The sequence below is a fragment of the Pistacia vera genome, unplaced genomic scaffold, assembly GCF_008641045.1.
Source record: "Pistacia vera cultivar Batoury unplaced genomic scaffold, PisVer_v2 Contig1057, whole genome shotgun sequence".
Classification (NCBI taxonomy): domain Eukaryota; kingdom Viridiplantae; phylum Streptophyta; class Magnoliopsida; order Sapindales; family Anacardiaceae; genus Pistacia; species Pistacia vera.
Genome location: NW_022195090.1, coordinates 29,692 through 46,535, shown reverse-complemented (window position 1 = coordinate 46,535; position 16,844 = coordinate 29,692). Strand labels below are relative to the sequence as shown.

General features: G+C 39.3%; 1 protein-coding gene across 1 annotated transcript in view; it reads right to left on the bottom strand.

Annotated features, from left to right (window-relative positions):
• LOC116129119 (phosphoglucan, water dikinase, chloroplastic) overlaps positions 1–8,913 on the bottom strand; it is a 30,432-nt gene extending 21,519 nt beyond the window's left edge. Inside the window, 15 exon segments of the mRNA XM_031414879.1 lie at positions 3,551–3,607; positions 4,605–4,648; positions 4,651–4,749; positions 4,752–4,787; positions 4,893–4,951; positions 4,953–5,001; positions 5,004–5,034; positions 6,322–6,365; positions 6,368–6,452; positions 6,532–6,623; positions 7,683–7,807; positions 7,809–7,980; positions 7,983–8,052; positions 8,054–8,288; positions 8,538–8,913. Coding sequence (XP_031270739.1) covers positions 3,551–3,607; positions 4,605–4,648; positions 4,651–4,749; positions 4,752–4,787; positions 4,893–4,951; positions 4,953–5,001; positions 5,004–5,034; positions 6,322–6,365; positions 6,368–6,452; positions 6,532–6,623; positions 7,683–7,807; positions 7,809–7,980; positions 7,983–8,052; positions 8,054–8,288; positions 8,538–8,722 — 1,383 coding nt within the window. The 5' untranslated portion in view covers positions 8,723–8,913.
• Between the last annotated feature and the right edge of the window lie 7,931 nt (positions 8,914–16,844).

The window sequence follows — 16,844 nt, the reverse complement described above, 5'->3', positions numbered from 1 at the left end:
AAAAAGATCAACAGCAAAAACTGTAGCAGGAGTCTGTTCTTCTGTCTCAGAATATAATGATTCGAGATCATGTTGATCAAGAGCAGGATCTGTGGCAATGAGTTGGTGTGCCAGCTTCTGTTTTTTGGGGCAGTTTTTGGCGAAGTGGCCAGGTTGCTTACAGAAGTAACAGCGACGGGTTTTAGGGGAACCAGATTGCTTTTTCTGAAAATAGGCTCGTCTTTTTGTTTTGAACCGGTGTTTGGGTTTTTTCCGAAAAGGTGGGTGGTCCTTAAAAAAGGACTGTTTCTGTTTGAATTTTCGGAAGTGTTTTTTCTTTTTGGTAGGACAATGGCAAGAAGAGCTTTTAGGGGAACATTTGAGAATGAGATCTGGCCGGTAGCACGACTTTTCAATCTTTTGACCAGTTTGTTTAAACTGGTGCATGAAGTTCCATTTGTTACAGAGACCTTGGAGGGCTTTTTCAATAAGTTGGCCAAGGTGGCCAAAAGTAACACTTTCCAAAGTAAGTCCATGCTGCTCTATTAAATGTTGTGTCTCTTGGGAAAGAGAGTCAGGAATAGAGCTTAGATAGGCTTGCTTAATATTTGGATCATCTGGACCGCCAATTTCATAAAACCGAAGAGAGGCCCGTTGGAAATGGGTCTGCAGGTCTTTGCGGTTAAAAGAGCAACACTTCAATTTAAAAAATTCTTCACGCAACTGATCAATCCGATTTTGACTGTCCCCAATAAATTCTTTGAGTATGAACCCAATAAATTGTTCAAGAGATTGGACCTCAATGACTTGCCGTTGTCTATATGGGCCAAGATTATTCCACCACTATTTGAGGATTCCCATAAATCTGGCGAGAATAGCTTCAAAAACATTAAGCAATGTGGCATTGGGCTTGATAAGTTCAGTTTGAGCCCAAGTGTATATCTCATGGATTTTCATGCGCCATTTAGAGGGATGGTGATCATCTAAATTGAACCAGGGACCAGAGGAGGGTGGAATATATTGGGGATAAAGAGGTGTGTACGGTGTGTATGGGGGTTCAGTGGTATCCATTGGGTCAGGTGGGTCTTCAACAACAGGTTCTGGTTGAGGAGCTGGTGGTGGTTGATGAGACCGGTTCATAAAAATGATTGGAGAATCTGATTCAGTAGATGAACTTTCATCTGATTCATCCGAAGAACTAGAGTCTGCGCCAACAGCAGAGTAGTGAATGGGGAGATTTTGGATTGGGATGGGATCCTGAAGAGTATGATGTGTAAGGAAATCAGTGATAGGGTTTGAGTCTGCCGAAGACATCATAAAATGGGTGGAGGCACCTGGTTGAGACGAAGAGGAAGGTCCTGCCTGAGGATCTGTAGTTCTAGGTTGCTTTGGAGGAGGAGGAACAGAGGTGAAAGGAGGTGTTTGTGGTGTCTGTGAAGGTGGAGATCTAGGCTTCCATGCCACGTGTCGGGTGGCTTGTCTAGAAGCCTGAGCAACTTGGGAGAAAACAGACATATTGGGTGAGCCATGGGAGAATAAGGGAGTACTTTGGAGTGGTTGAGTCACACGTGGACTGTGAAAAATGGAAGAGGGACCAACTGGTGGGGTCCATAAAGGACCAGATGAAGTTTCTCTGGGTGTTGGTTGTTGGGTTTGTTCAAGAGAGCTTAGCTGTGTTTTGAGAAAATTAATTTCTTGCTCTTGCCGAGAGAAATCCTCTTTTCGTTGAATACAAGAGAGAATTTCATGATGGAGAGAGGTTATGTGTCCACGTAATTCAGCTAGATTATCCTCATGGTTTTGTAGACAAGTATTTAATTGGGACTCAATTCGCTGAAGACAAGAGTTCTGTGCCACAGCATTCTGAGATTGCCAATTTAATACTGTCTCTGCAGGAGAAAGTCTAATGGGGGCCCCAGCGGGATCCACAGCAGTGGGATTTTTTACTTTCCAGGTATGGGAAGTCTAATGCCGCATTGCTCGAACCCAGGCACTCGGGTGGGAAGTTAGGCTCTGATACCATTTTTTCCTTATCAGTTTGCTAAATTGTTGAGAGCTAAAACTAATAACAATTGCAGACTGAAAAGCATCTCTTGTGATTGACTTGCAACATCAGATTATGACATCAAAATTTGAGTGCTGTAAGTTAATGGCCCCACTAATGAATGGTGTGCCCAAATGTAAGTCCAGTATTGATGAAACACACTTCAATCTCCTCAATNGTTGAGAGCTAAAACTAATAACAATTGCAGACTGAAAAGCATCTCTTGTGATTGACTTGCAACATCAGATTATGACATCAAAATTTGAGTGCTGTAAGTTAATGGCCCCACTAATGAATGGTGTGCCCAAATGTAAGTCCAGTATTGATGAAACACACTTCAATCTCCTCAATTTCAAATTAACATAAATGTAAAAACTCAAGCATTTGATCTTTGAAAAAGACAAGTTCTATTTTCTCAAAAATCGTCACTCACAGTACTATCCCCTACACCATTAAAGGAAGTGGACATTTTTAAAAAATTTACTACTCCCATATGTGAAGCTAATAGTAAAGGGTTAGCAAAAATATTCAAACTCTCACACACCCTTTGAGCTTGTGTTGGGATTCATCTGATCCCGACACACAAAAACAGTTGTGGATCTAAACACAAGCTCAACTTGTTCATATCTAATTAACAGAATTTGGGGATTTACAAGATTCAAACACAAGACACTTTGGTCAAATAGGATCTAAAAACATGCTTAAACAGCATAATCTAAAAGTCTAAGCTAAAAAACAAAAATCAAATAAGACTATTAAGACTCTAGCTGACAAAGATCTTCACAAAGCCTTACCACTCAAATAATAACAAAAACGTGTAATCTTTCACTACTTAGTAGCTGCCTTTCAATAAACACCAGATATAAGACAACCAGATATTCAACATCCATCCAACTCATGCAACATGAATTCATCATCCTTATCCATGATTCTTAGTACAAGATGGCTCATATTCAAAATGTAAATCTTTCAAAACTGATATAAAATGGTAACAGAAAGTTGTGTTCCAATCGTTTAGATAATTATCAGAAGGTTGAAGGAACAGAAAAATATGTGCAAGATCAACATTTCAGAGTCTAACAGATGGTTATGGTTTGCGATCAAAATATGGCTAGAAAACAAACTTTTCAGGCTCTTCCAGGATGTAGCAAACAGTCTTCCATGAACAGTAGATTGGTGGATTAAGGGGATTCAGGTTCTGAGTAAGAAAACTGAAGTAAAAGAAGTCAAAACCTAGCCAGCAACCTCAAAGCTTTGACATAGTCCAGCTGACCATCAGATTATTTAGAAGTAGTAATGGCACATTAAGCCACCGAATTTCATGTCTAAGCAAGAAAAATGGAAAATTTCCTCATTCATGGAAAAATCATAACCATTAGAAACAATCAAAAATTAGTGTAAAGCTGGAAATTCATAAGCAAGTGCAAAGTTAGCAATAATGTTTAGCTTTCGAATCAAGATCTAGTTGTAAGAATTATCTTTTAGAAATTCAGATTCATGTACGAAGAATAAAAATCATTGACCTACCTTTTTGCAATCCAAAAACAATGTGAGAGCAGAAATTCCTTGTGCGTCCAAAGATTTCTTAATTATTCCAGTTGTTCTGCAAGACTACAACAGCAAAAAATCATAAATGGATGCATATTCAATTAACTTAAAATTAGTCTATAAGATGTTCCACTCAATAGACACTTCTAATATTGGATTAACTTCTTCCCATCAAAGGTTTAAATGCTATTGTCACTAAAAGCCTATATATATTTATAAGTGAGTTACACATGCTTCTAACTTTTGGGATAATTTTTGACAACCGCAAAATTAGCCAACTAATACTTTGAATTCATGATAATGTTTTGCAAAAGTTCAATCTCAGTTTGGTTCAAATTCTTTAAGGCTGGTCCATAGCTGCTATGGTTCTTCCTAAGTTATTGGGAAACAGGGTTGGCCTGTGATAAAAGTTGCTTAAAGAAAAATCTTTTTCATGATAGGATCATAGCTGATCTCAATAATACCCAATTGACTTGGGTGGCTACATTAACCCTTCATCCAACAATTAGTCATTACTTCATTAAATCAGCACATCATCCTCACCAAACAAGGTGAAACTGAATGTTAGGATAACTTAAAACAAAGTTATTCATTGTGATTTCACAAGAGACTCAATAAACAAATCATAAATATGAACCAAGGATCAACAAGAATTTTAAGATTCTACAGAATAAAAATAAATAAATAAAAAATAATCTGAATTATTACACACTGAAATGTAATAAATATTAAAATTGCCAAGTGGAAAGGCGGATTGAGAGAATCATGAAACAGTAGTTTCTGGAGCTTAGCAGAAAAGTTCTGTTCAAATTCCAGAGGTAGTTCATTTAAAAGTTGAAATAAGACACGTTAAATTGCAGACAAATTTATGTCAACAGTTATATCCCTGATACAACTTCCTCGGGATGAAACCATGCATAAAAAATTAAACAACATAGGACAGAAATGATGCAAAAGAAGGTCAATCACAAAAAAAAAAAAAAAACACGACGTATGATAAAAATAGAATAAACCAAAAAATGTCAAGATGAACCAGTGTTTTAAGCGTTATAATCAACCTTCCAGCATTGAAGAATCTTTCAGTTCATGATGGAAAATCTTGAATTGCTCCACAATGCATACTATACTCTCAGGGTTCTTGGTAATTCTTGCAAGCATGGCTTCTGTAGCAACTAAAATGGGCCAGCATTACGATGAAGTTTGTTCTGTACTGTAGCTTGATTTCTTGCCGCAGTATGATTCAGAAATCTATTAAGTGCAACTTACCTGATTACAGCAAACCGAATGATAACAATGAAAATAAAATACAAGACAAACAAACAAACTGCTCCATGAAGTATTACCTTGAGATCATGAGGGATGTCATTCCGATGAGCAAGTCTCTAATCGAGTCAGAGGAACAGATGCAGTAAACTTGCTTAAAAGATGGTAAACGGATGGATCTTGCGAATAACAAGCACCTCCTAACATCATATGGAACAATATCATAAGGATAATAACAACAAAGAGATGCAATGACTACAGAACAGGTTGTAACAGATAAATAATAACACAAAAAAAATTTTCTTTATTCTTTTCCTTTACCCAATTAGGACAAAAAGTATGAACATATAATTAAAATTGAGGATGAAAAATGACACTTATAATTCAGATATTTGTTTAACAACTTGGTTCACTTTTTCTTAGCTCCAACATATGAGAATCCCACATTTTTTAATTTGCTCCCTTATTCTTTGTTTTTTAATTATGTAGTAAAAAATCCTATGATCCAAAGATCAGTGTTTAAAAGATTTTTTTTTTCCTTTTCCTTTTTTGGCTAGGAACAAGAATTTATCCAAAAGGAAGGAAACTTTGCCAACAAAAGTACAAGCTGTCCTAATCTATAGAAGGGTTCTAAAAACTATACAAAAAATATAAATCAGCTCTCACGATATAAAACAGTAAGCCCCAAAGAAAATAAATTACTTAATTAGGCTATCAAAGCTTCCTAGCAAAAAAAAATGTATTTGGAAAGGAATCTGTAGATGCTAACACTTTGCTCCACATAACTTCATAATTAGGAAAACAGCAATTAATTTCAAGAGAAAGTTTTCAGTAGCTTTTCATTTATCTGTGTTGAACAGAATTAATATCCCAGATTGATGATCAAAATAAAACCCGGCATCGAAACTAGCTAAGGAAATAAAAATTGAATTCTTGTTCAAAGTAAAGATTGGTTCAGTCTCTGATACATTTGACCCTATGACAGCTTTGTCTAACAAATTTAAATGCATGTGTTCTCATGTTAAAAATGAGTAATGCTACATAGAAAAGCCTTCCTACGAAGTATTTTATATGCAATGATGTAGTCACTAATGGATAATTGCAAAAACCATCTGTTTCGATTTGTTAATTTATTTTTAGCTTTTGTTCCTCCAATCATGTCATGGAACATCAGATTGCATAATTAGTTCATAGGTTTAGTATTATTCATCAAAGTTGCTGAATTCAAATCCCTTGCACAACCAAAATGAACCATGTTTGATCTTTAGAGTAAGAAAAGCAGAGAAAGTAAACCAAGTTACAGCTTTGATAGAAGCCAAAATGATTTTATTCGAGGATAAAACACATCATTTAAGTTTGTAACACTGATGACTAAACTCAATCTTACACTAAACACAAAACAACTGAAGTATAAAACCTTTGAGACAGGGTCAAAGAAAATTAAATTAATGTTGTTCACATTTGTATCAAAGGAAACAAGAGACTACCTGAGGTGAAGTATCTTTCCTACAGGAAATTCGTTCCAATTCAGGAATATAAGCCTTGAAATCTCAGCATGCCTATTCGGACGATGATGACCTCCATCTTCAAAGCAGGGGATTTGCCCAGTGTTTATCCACTGTATAAGAAGAATATGTAAGGAAAGGATACGTGAATAAAATCCCAGAAACAAACAGACAGAAAGTATCAGACACAACCTTCAGATATATAGCAGAGTATGTGAGAGCCTCCAACCGGTCCCCACTTTGCAGATTATCATCTAAAAGCCTACGCACTACTTCAAGCTTTCAACAAAGCAAAGACAGGACAAAGTTAATTTATGTTATTCTTTTATTCTACCTGACTTTTTGGTTGCTGCACCATGCAAAAGGGAAAAGCAATCCAATTAGCAAATGACAAAACATTTGAAAAACAAGTTTCCTCCTGCTAAGTAAAAAAGTTTAGTCCATCATAAACTTTGAAATCCACTATACAAAAGGAAAGCATCTAAGATATAAAACCATAGGAGGACAAGGCAAACAATATGAATCAAATATCCAACACACATATGCCAACAAAAGGAAAAAAAACGAAACAAACAACCATGCATACATGGCAACATACTCAATTTTCTCCTCCCCAGAATGACCAAAACTCAGAAAGATACGTACAATTAGGATACACTGGTTACCAGCATGTGGCTCCATAGAAGCCACAGAGCAACCAGGCAAAAAGCATTGTAGAACCAAGTCCCAAAAAGTTTCAGACTTCTGCTGCTCAATAGCAGCAACAATCTGCAGTGAGTGTGCAAAATCTTTGAACAAATGGTATATAAGCATTCTATTTTTCTGGAGGGAGTCAACAACCATTTCGTTAAAATGTCGTAATAGATCAATGGAAGCAATGAATTTTATTAGCAAGATAGCATCAATATTAAACAGCAATTTAAAATTTTCAGAAACTGTCACCTAGCAGTAATAACACAGAGAAAGAGAGTATCAAGAAATGTGGAGGAGAAGAGAATGACATTCAAATCACTGCCTCACTTCCAAGATGCATCTATCCGTTTAGGTGTACTCGTAATTCTCTTCAATTTCGCCCTTTTACCATTAAATCATTATGAGTGTGGTAGAAACATTTAAATTTGGAAGTACAGCTATGCATTTGATAAACAGGTCATATTTTTCCCTCTGCCTATCCTGCAAACACAGCGGATAACACAACCCAAAGAGCAAAATATGAAAATTGAATAGAATGAATAATATAAACTAGTGCAGATCACAAATACAAGAGCTAAGTGTGTGGGGTCTTGAAAATTTTCAATTCTGATGAAAAATGCAGGCAAAACAGGATACAGAAAGCATACCTTTCCACCAGTTTCTTGCATTCTGATCATTTTCAACTAACTTTAGAGCTAAACCCTCAAGATTTGAAGTGTCCCATTTTCTATCTGATTCTCGGTTCCAATTCTCATTTGAACGCATAAATGAGCAGCTTCCCCTGCCATTGCCCACAAAAGGAATGGTCTCCACCTCCAGAAGGGGTCTGCAGCAGAAACGGTTATGTAGATTTTATCTCACCAACATCTCTGGTATCCTCCTATTCTCCTGCACACTCAAAGGAACAGATCCACAGCCTCCCTGTCTCATTCCAGTGGTAGATTATCCAAAACTCCCTCCTACTGGCAGTTTCAAGATCCTGTTATCACCGCTTTCCCATACCATACTCTTATCCTTCCCAAACAATCACGAACTTATACTCAATACTCTCTTCCCCCTTCAGTTTCAAGTCACACACCCATCCACTTTCACTCCAATTCATCTTCACTGCCTTCTTCCATAACCCCAATTCTTTAACCGATCCCAAAATCGCAACACTCTCCCCAAATTCAACTTGATGATCTAACCTAACATTTAATCTCACATTGCCACTTCCTGACTTAGATTTCATTTTCATCTTCTTCTTCTCTTCCTCTCTGACACACATTAACCAAACTCATCATCTCATATTACCAATTCTCAAAGCCATAGTTATTTGTTGCAAATTTTTATAGTTTTACAATTTCAAGAAAGTAGATATTATTCATTTCATTGAAATAAAATTCAGGACCATAAAGAAAATTACAATTTAAAACTGATGCTTCCTAGTTAACATAATCACATCATAAACTTACAACAATTGCATAAAAACCAACAAATTCAAGAGAAGCCGTCATTTGACAAACCTTGTTTCAGTAGAAGAAACGCCACAAACAACACCAGAAAAGTGTTTGCGTGATTGGTGAAGATGAACAGGAGAAGAAATTCTTGGATTGAAGAATAATAAATTAGAGTGTACGAATTTGAGTGGTTTTGGATGATGGAGGAAAGTTGAAGGGCGGTTTAATGTACGGAGATGAAGAGAATCCATTTGGAATGGGAGAGAGAGAGCAGTGGAGTTGAGTTGAGTGAGATGTGATCAATTAGAGCTGGTTTAAGAAAATGGAAAATTACACGTGTAATGTACTCAATGTACATAAATTATCTAGCTTTGATCTTTTCTTTGTTTTGGAAACTAGTGAAGTGAAGATCCCTTGCTTTTCGTCAGAGTTTTGAATGTACATTACAATGTAGCTTTTTGAAGCACGAAGAAAGGCCTTCCCTTCATTTATGGATATTTACGTATACCCCACGTGACTCACCACTCTAAATATCATACAACCAAGTCTTCATTGGATTTTATGCTTTAATAAAATTCTTTATGGTTAATTTAAGGGCTATTATTTTACGTTTTTATTTTCAAAAATAAATTTGAGAATGAAAATAATAAGTTCTATTTTGGATTTTCAAATTTTGAAAATGTGTTTATTTTTTTTTAAAGTATTTGAAATTAAAAACAATAAAAATGTGTTTTTATTTGTTTCCTTATGATAAATATATTGTGGTATATGTATTAGAGAATGAAAATATAGGAACAATGATTTTATATTTGTGTGTTTTCAAACTTTTAGTTATATATGAGATTTTATGTTTTTCATATTTTCAAAATAATGAGTGAACAAGTATTATACCTATTACGAGATAAAATAGAGATTAGAGAATGAAAATAAAAACAAAATAAGCAAACCGTTACGTATTTCATAAATGTTTGATCAAAATGAATATATGACCTTAATTTTTAGGGTGTGTTTGGATCGTGGGCATATAAGATAACGGGAGTAATCTTCGTTTATTTTGCAAGATTTCAATGTTTGGTTAACAAGTAATAAAATATTACGAGAATCTTTTATTGCAAATAATGTTTACTGTTTAGTAATATGGAGGGAAAATTTTTCTAAGTGTTTTGCTCTCGACTCGTTCTCGCTATCGGAACTTTGCCGGCTTCTTCCGGGCGCGTCCGGTGTCGGAATTGGACGATCCACCCACCGTTGGAAAGAGTATTGAACGAGCTTTCTAGTTGTTCTATCACTGCTTGTGGTCTCTGCTTCGTTCGCTGGGATTTGGCCGTGAAAGTTCACGGAATCTACAGATCTGTTTGTTCTTGCTACCGGAACTTCGTCAGCTTGTTTCGAGCCCATCCAGTGTCGGAATCGGACGATCCACCCGTCGTTGGAAAGAGTTTTAAACAAGCTATCTAGTAGTTTGATCACTGCTTGTGTTTGCTGCTTCGTTTCACTGGGATTTGGCCGTGAAAGTTCATGGAATCTGCAGATTTGGAGTTGCTTTCGCAGTGGGTTTCTCGATCGAAAATTGCAATGGAGTGCCACAACTAACTCTTTTGGGCAGGATCTACAATCCCCACGGCTGTTTGCACCTTGTTGACCTCTGGTTCCTGGAAAAACTTGATGTTTTTTCCTAGGAACGTGCTGTTTTGGTTGGGTTTCTTTGCCCATTCGTGGACTTGTTTTTGGTGTGTGTTTTGGTGTGATTTTCTACAGTTTTCTTTTTTTTTTTTTTTTTTTTTTTTTTTTTGTGGTTTGTTGCTGGTTTTGATTGTTGCAGATTCCTGAAAAACGTGGTTGCATTTGGTTCGATAAAAGTCCTTTGCAAGCCTTGCGCGCCCCCCAACGCTCAGCACACCAACACACACGCCTGATGCTGCCTTCCCACTCCTTGGCCCTCCGGACCACCTTCCCCTTTCCAACACCAAAACCTCTTCACCTTTGGCATTTTTTTTCACAAATCCTCGCTGTTTTGAACTTTTAAACTCACTTAAATCACACATTTTTTTCCTGCCACCAAGTGTTCGACAAAATGTCCGAACCAAATCCCTCACTCCCAAATAACCCCATGCCGCACCCAACCCAAGCCAAAACTTTAAACACTGCCTCCATCAGCTCCTAGCAGCCACAAACTTCTGGAAATTTGGGGAAATCTTTATGGATTGGAGATTTGGAGCCATGGATGGATGATAAGTATTTGTTATCCGCTTTCTCAAATGTGGTGATTCAAGGAGCCAAGGTTTTTCATCACAAAAACTCTTCCTTTGGTTTTCTTGAGTTTGAATCTAATGATATTGCAGGTTCGTCATTACAATCTTTTAATGGCTTAAAAATGTCGAAGTCTAAGCATCTTTTCAAGCTCAATTGGGCGTCTTCTGAGCCCCCGTGAAAAAAAGCCAATCTCTAAGCCAGTTTTAGAGAAGAAAAGTATAGGTAAAAGCACATCAAAAGTGTCCTCCTCTTGGGCGGATAAGGTTAGAGTGACAGAGGTCGGGTCCCACTTCACCCTTGAAGCTTTGGACCTTGATATTAAGGATGGCATTTTACATATCCCGGATGATGTTATTAATGACAATGATGTTGAATGGCTTTGCTGTATTGTGGGTTATTTCCCAGGGTATTCTATGTCATTTCATGCTACCCGCTTAATTGCTTTCTGTCCATGGGAAGCTGCGGGGTTGGAAGATGTTATGTCCACTGGTATTGGTTTTTTCATCTTCAGATTTAAGGATGAGGATGCAGTGCATTCAATCCTAGAGAGAGGGCAGTGGATGTTTGGGGCAAGTCTATTGTTCTGCAACAATGGCATGCTCAATTTTCTTTTGATAAAAGTCGCATCTCCAAGGTTCCGATATGGGCTCATTTGCATGGGTTGCCTTATCCTTTGTGGTCTCACAAAAGACTATGCATGGTTTCTTCTATGTTGGGTCTGCCGTTGTCAAGTGATAAGACAACTTCTGAACGGACCCGTTTAGATTATGCTCAGGTATGCGTTGAGATAGATGCAGCAAAGCCTCTAAAGCGTCATTTTGAATTTCAATGCCGGTTATCTACTGAACCCATTCAGATTACAGTGGAATATGAGTGGACCCTCAAGAGGTACCCCAAATGTTGTGTTTTTGGTCATGTTTGTCACCAACCAGAAGTACCTACTACAACTATGGCTCAGGGTAAGAGTAAGATAGTTACTAGCTTCCAGAAAGGCACCAGGGAAAGCTATTGCACTGCGATCTAAGGACAGCGAGCCTTTGAGGCAGCCAGCTAGCCACTACTGATCCCATTAGGGAGAGGGAGAGGGAGCAGGAGCGGGAGAGGGAGAGGGATGTTCCCGCACCAGCTAGAGTTTCAATTCCGAGTACAGTTAGAGATGGGGATGCTTCTTTGGCTCTAGTCCCGTATCAGTAGACTGTTCGTGCTAGCAGAGGTGAATTTTCTAGCTTTGAATGGGGGTCGGAACATGATTCACCTTTTCCTATTGAGGATGAGTAGGACCGCATTATGGGTTTCACAAATTGCACGCTAAACACTCAGGTTTCCTTTATGAGTTCTGGGAGTAGGTAATCTACTTCCTCCAACAGGTTTGCCTCGCTTGTTCTGCATAGGGATGATCTCCAGACACCAGATGTTACCTTATCTGGATCAGTTTCCTTGCCACCCCTAGTAAAGGGGAAAGGTTGGGGAAAGCAGGGGCTTCAGCTCAAGTGATTTTTTAGCTTGTTTCTATCCCAATTCCAATGATAGGGAGTTGGAATATTAGAGGCCTTAACGACTTCTCGAAACAGTGCGTAGTGAGGAATTGGATTTCTACCTCTTCTTTGGGTTTGATTGGTTTGTTGGAGACTAAGGTTGAGTAGTCTCATCTACAGTCCGTGGTTTCAGCAGTTTGTCCTTCATGGTGGTTTTTGCCAAATGCGACGGATTCTATTGCCTGCCGAGTTCTGGTATGTTGGGATCCTTCTCTTTACTCTGTAAATAGCCTTCATTGCTCTTTTCAGGAGATTACTTACAGGGTTACTCATGTTTTCGAGAGGTTCTCCTTTGGGATTACTTTTATGTATGGTTCTAATGACCCTGGGAATCGCCGCAATTTGTGGGATTTCCTTAGGGATCAGTCGACAGAGTTTGATTTGGAGGGGCTCCCGTGGCTTGTGTTGGGTGATTTTAATGCCATCTTGGGAGCCTCTGACAAAGTGGGTGGTGATCCTGCATGGTATGGTTATATGGATGATTTTGGCCAATGTATCCATGATACTGAGTTGATTGGGGTTCCTTTTACTGGGCTTCGGTATACTTGGCATAACAGTCAGCAAGGCGATAGGATTATTTTACGGAAGCTCGATTAGATTTTTGTATCGCTTTCTTAGTTCCTTGATCGATCGAACACAGTTTCAGAGTTTCGACCTCTGGATGTCTCAAATCATAGCTCTATGGTTGTCCGGTTTGGTCCCTGCCGTGGCAAGGTACCATCCCCTTTTAAATTTCTAAATTTTATGGATATTGTTCAGGCAGTTTGGGACGAGCCTATTGTAGGAAATCCTATGTTTCATCTTACGCAGAAATTAGGGTTATTGAAACGGAAGCTCAAATCTTTACATAGGGTTTCCAGCCATATCTCCAACAGGGTAATTGAGGCCTAGGCTCAATGGCAACAGCCCAAGAAAATTTGGACCGGGACCCCCTTTCTACTAAGTGTATCTTTAAGGAGAGGAACCTTGCCAACCAGTATTTCAGTCTTTGTCGAGATGAGGAGGCTTTTTTTAAGCAGCGGTCTCGTGTTCAGTGGCTGAATTTAGGGGATTAGAATTCTAAGTTCTTTCATAAGTCGTTGATCCATAGGCAGGTTCGGAACCACATCCACGGTTTGACTGATGGGAATGGTACCCATATTAGTAACAGTCAGGGTTTAGGGTGTTTGGCGGTGGGTTTTTTTTAGGATCTTCTTACTGCCCCTACTGAACCTCAGATCGCAAAGGCTTCCAGGTATTTTTCTGGGCGCATTTCTCCTGATATGATTTCTCCCTTGAATGCTCCTATCACTGATAATGAGATTAGGATTGCTTTATTATCTATCCCGGATGATAAAGCCCCTGGTCCGGATGGATACACTTCTTTATTTTTTAAGCGGGAATGGGATATTATTAGTACAGATTTTAGAGATGCAGTGAGACATTTTTTTGCTACTAATGAAATGCCAAGATGTGTTAATGCCACCAAGATTGCTTTGGTTCCTAAGGTGTAGAGCCCGAGTCATATGACAGACTTTAGACCGATATCTTGTTGTAATGTACTTTACAAGTGCATTTCTAAGGTGAGAGTGAATCGGTTTAAAGTAGTGCTTCCGGATGTTATTGGGAGTTCCCAGTCAGCTTTTGTCCCAGGTCGAAGGATTTCTGATAATATTCTGCTGACTCAAGAGCTTTTGCGGAATTATCATCTTGGGGGTACTTCACCTCGATGTGCCCTTAAAGTTGATATTCAGAAAGCTTTTGATACTGTGAGTTAGGATTTCATCATTTTGGGACTGCGTACTATGGTGTTTCCTAAGCGTATGGTGAGGTGGATCATGACATGTATCTCTACACCGTATTTCTCCATTGCCCTAAATGGAGAGCTTCACGGTTTTTTTAGGTCCCCCGGAGTGTTCGGCAGAGGGACCCTCTTTCTCCTTACCTATTATGTTGGCTATGGAGGGGTTAGCTGGTATCTTTCGGGAAACCTCTCACAGCCCTGGTTTTCATTATCATTGGAGGTGTAGGCAAGCAACTATTACTCATTTGTGTTTTGCGGATGATTTGATGGTGTTTTGTCGAGCAGATGCTTCCTCTGTTAGCCTGATCAAATCGGCCTTGGATTATTTTTGCCAAGGTTTCTGGGTTGGTGACTAATGCAGAGAAGAGCCAGTTGTTTCTTTCTGGGGTTACAGATGAGAAGCAGATTGGGTTACAGTCTATCATGGGTTTCCAGTTGGGTCAGTTACCGATCAGATATCTAGAGGTTCCTCTGATCTCTACCCGGCTTCGACATTCTGATTATAGGCCTCTGTTAGAGTGAATTTTGTCTCAGATTAGGCTATGGACGTCGGCATCTTTGACCTATGCAGGCCGACTACAACTGATCAAGTCGGTGCTATTCTCCATACAGGTATATTGGTCATCCATGTTTCTTTTGTGGGTAGCTACAGTTAGACGGATTGAGAGTATTTTGGCATCATTTCTTTGGAGGGGTACTTCTTCGTCCCTTTCTGGTGCCAAGGTTGCATGGTCTTCTGTTTGTTATCCATTGAGAGAGGGTGGGTTGGGGATTAAGAGGATCTAAGATTGGAATAGAGCAACTATTCTTAAACACGTGTGGAGACTACTTAATGATAGGTCTTCTGTATGGTCCTCTTGGGCCCATTTGGTTCTCCTCCGTGGTCAGTCCTTTTGGCATATTCGAGTTACGTCTGGGGCTTCATGGGCTTGGAGGAAGATTTTACTTAGCAGGTTTGGTGTCGGGATCTTATTGTGACTTGTATCGATGATGGTAGGGACACCATGTTATGGCGAGATTACTGGCTACCACAAGGACCTTTGTATGACTTACTCCCTTTTAGAACTTTGACTTCCACTGGTTTGCCATGGGATGGTCGGGTTTCAGACATTATTCGAGATGGTTTGTGAGATTTTCCTTCAGGCAGTGCCGACCTTCAACATATCTGGGACTCCATTACAATGCAGCCTTCAACGAGTCTTCCTAACCATCTTGTGTGGAAGGGCCACCCGTCTGGGCATTTTTCTATTGATTCAGCCTGGAATGTGTTGCGAGACAAACGAGATGTGAACTCGATTCATCATCTCTTGTGGTTTCCAGGGCATATTCCATGCCAGGGATGTACACAAGCCAAGCTGAGCCAAGTATCTCGATACTCGAGCTCCGATCGTGATGAACAGTACCGAGCTCGAGCTCAATCGAGCTTTAGTATTTGTGTTTGAGCTCGAGCTCGGTACTGTGAAAGTGTACTCGAGCTCGAGCTCGCTTAATCGAGCTCAAACGAGCTCGAGCTCGCTTAATCGAGCTCAAACGAGCTCGAGCCTGATCGAGCTCAATACTAAAATTTTGTATTTTCTCTCTCCCCTTATTTTCTCTTTCGTCCTTTCATAGGCTATCACCTCTTTTTTTTTTTCTCTTTCTCCCCTCATTTTCTCTTTCTTCTTTTCACCTATCACCTCATTTTGTCACCTCATCTTTTTTTTTTCTCTCATTCTCCCCGTCCTCTTCTCTTTCTGCCTTATTCCCTTGTCTTTTCTTACTTCTTCAAACCTTCTCCTTCGTCTTTTTTTCTTTTCTTTCTCCCCATTCTCTTCTCTTTCTTCTTCTACTCCTTCAAATTTTCTCCTTCATTATTTTTCTTTCACATTCTAAGCTTGAATGGAACCAAGGATGAATGAAGGTGAAAGAGAAGATGAATGAAGTTGGATTTTTGAAGCCGAAAGAAAAAATCCCAAATGGGTTTTGAGTTTTTGTTTGAGCTTTGAAATGGGTTTATTGTTTTTGTCTGGGAATGGGTCATGGGTGTTGTTTGTAATGTTGACAACTTAAAAATAAAACTTTTAAAATCTTACAAATTGGCCCCCAAAGCTCGTTTAAGCTCGCGAGCTCGACGAGCCGAGCTCAACTCATATCGAACTCGGCTCGTTACTGTTCACGAGCTGCTCGAGCTCGAGCTTGACTTGACTGGTTTCAAGTCGAACTCGTGCTTACGACGAGCCAAGCTCGAGTAGCTCGCAAGCTACTCGGCTCGTGTCTCATCCCTATTCCACGCCACTCTTTCATTCTTTGGCTCGCTTCTCTTGGTCGGCTTCACACCATGGATCGGCTCAACTCTCATGGTGTCATTATGTCCTCCCTGTGTGTTTTGTGCAGTTCAGCTACAGAGACCCATGACCCTTTGTTTTTCAGTTGTGACTTCTCAAGTTATGTTTGGTGGGAGGTCACTACTAAGACGCTCACTACATGGCCTACTCTCTCTTGGCTCCCTCTACTCCAGTGGGCTAGCTTGCATCTTAGACACAATTGTGACTTCAGACACCTTCTTTCCCGGTTGGTCCTCTCAGCCACTGTTCATTTCCTATGGTTTGAACGGAATAATAGAGTGTTTCGTCAGCACTGTAGCTCTCGCAGAGATACTGTTTTAGTTATTTGTGATCTAGTCCAGGCCAAGATTTTGGGTTTAGCACCTAAGTACGAGATCTCGACCCAGCTCCGTGCGATTTGGCATCTTCCTGTTTAGCTTTGTAAGGAGCATGCATGCTCTTTTATGCCGGTTTGTGATTTATGGAATCTTCTTGTTTT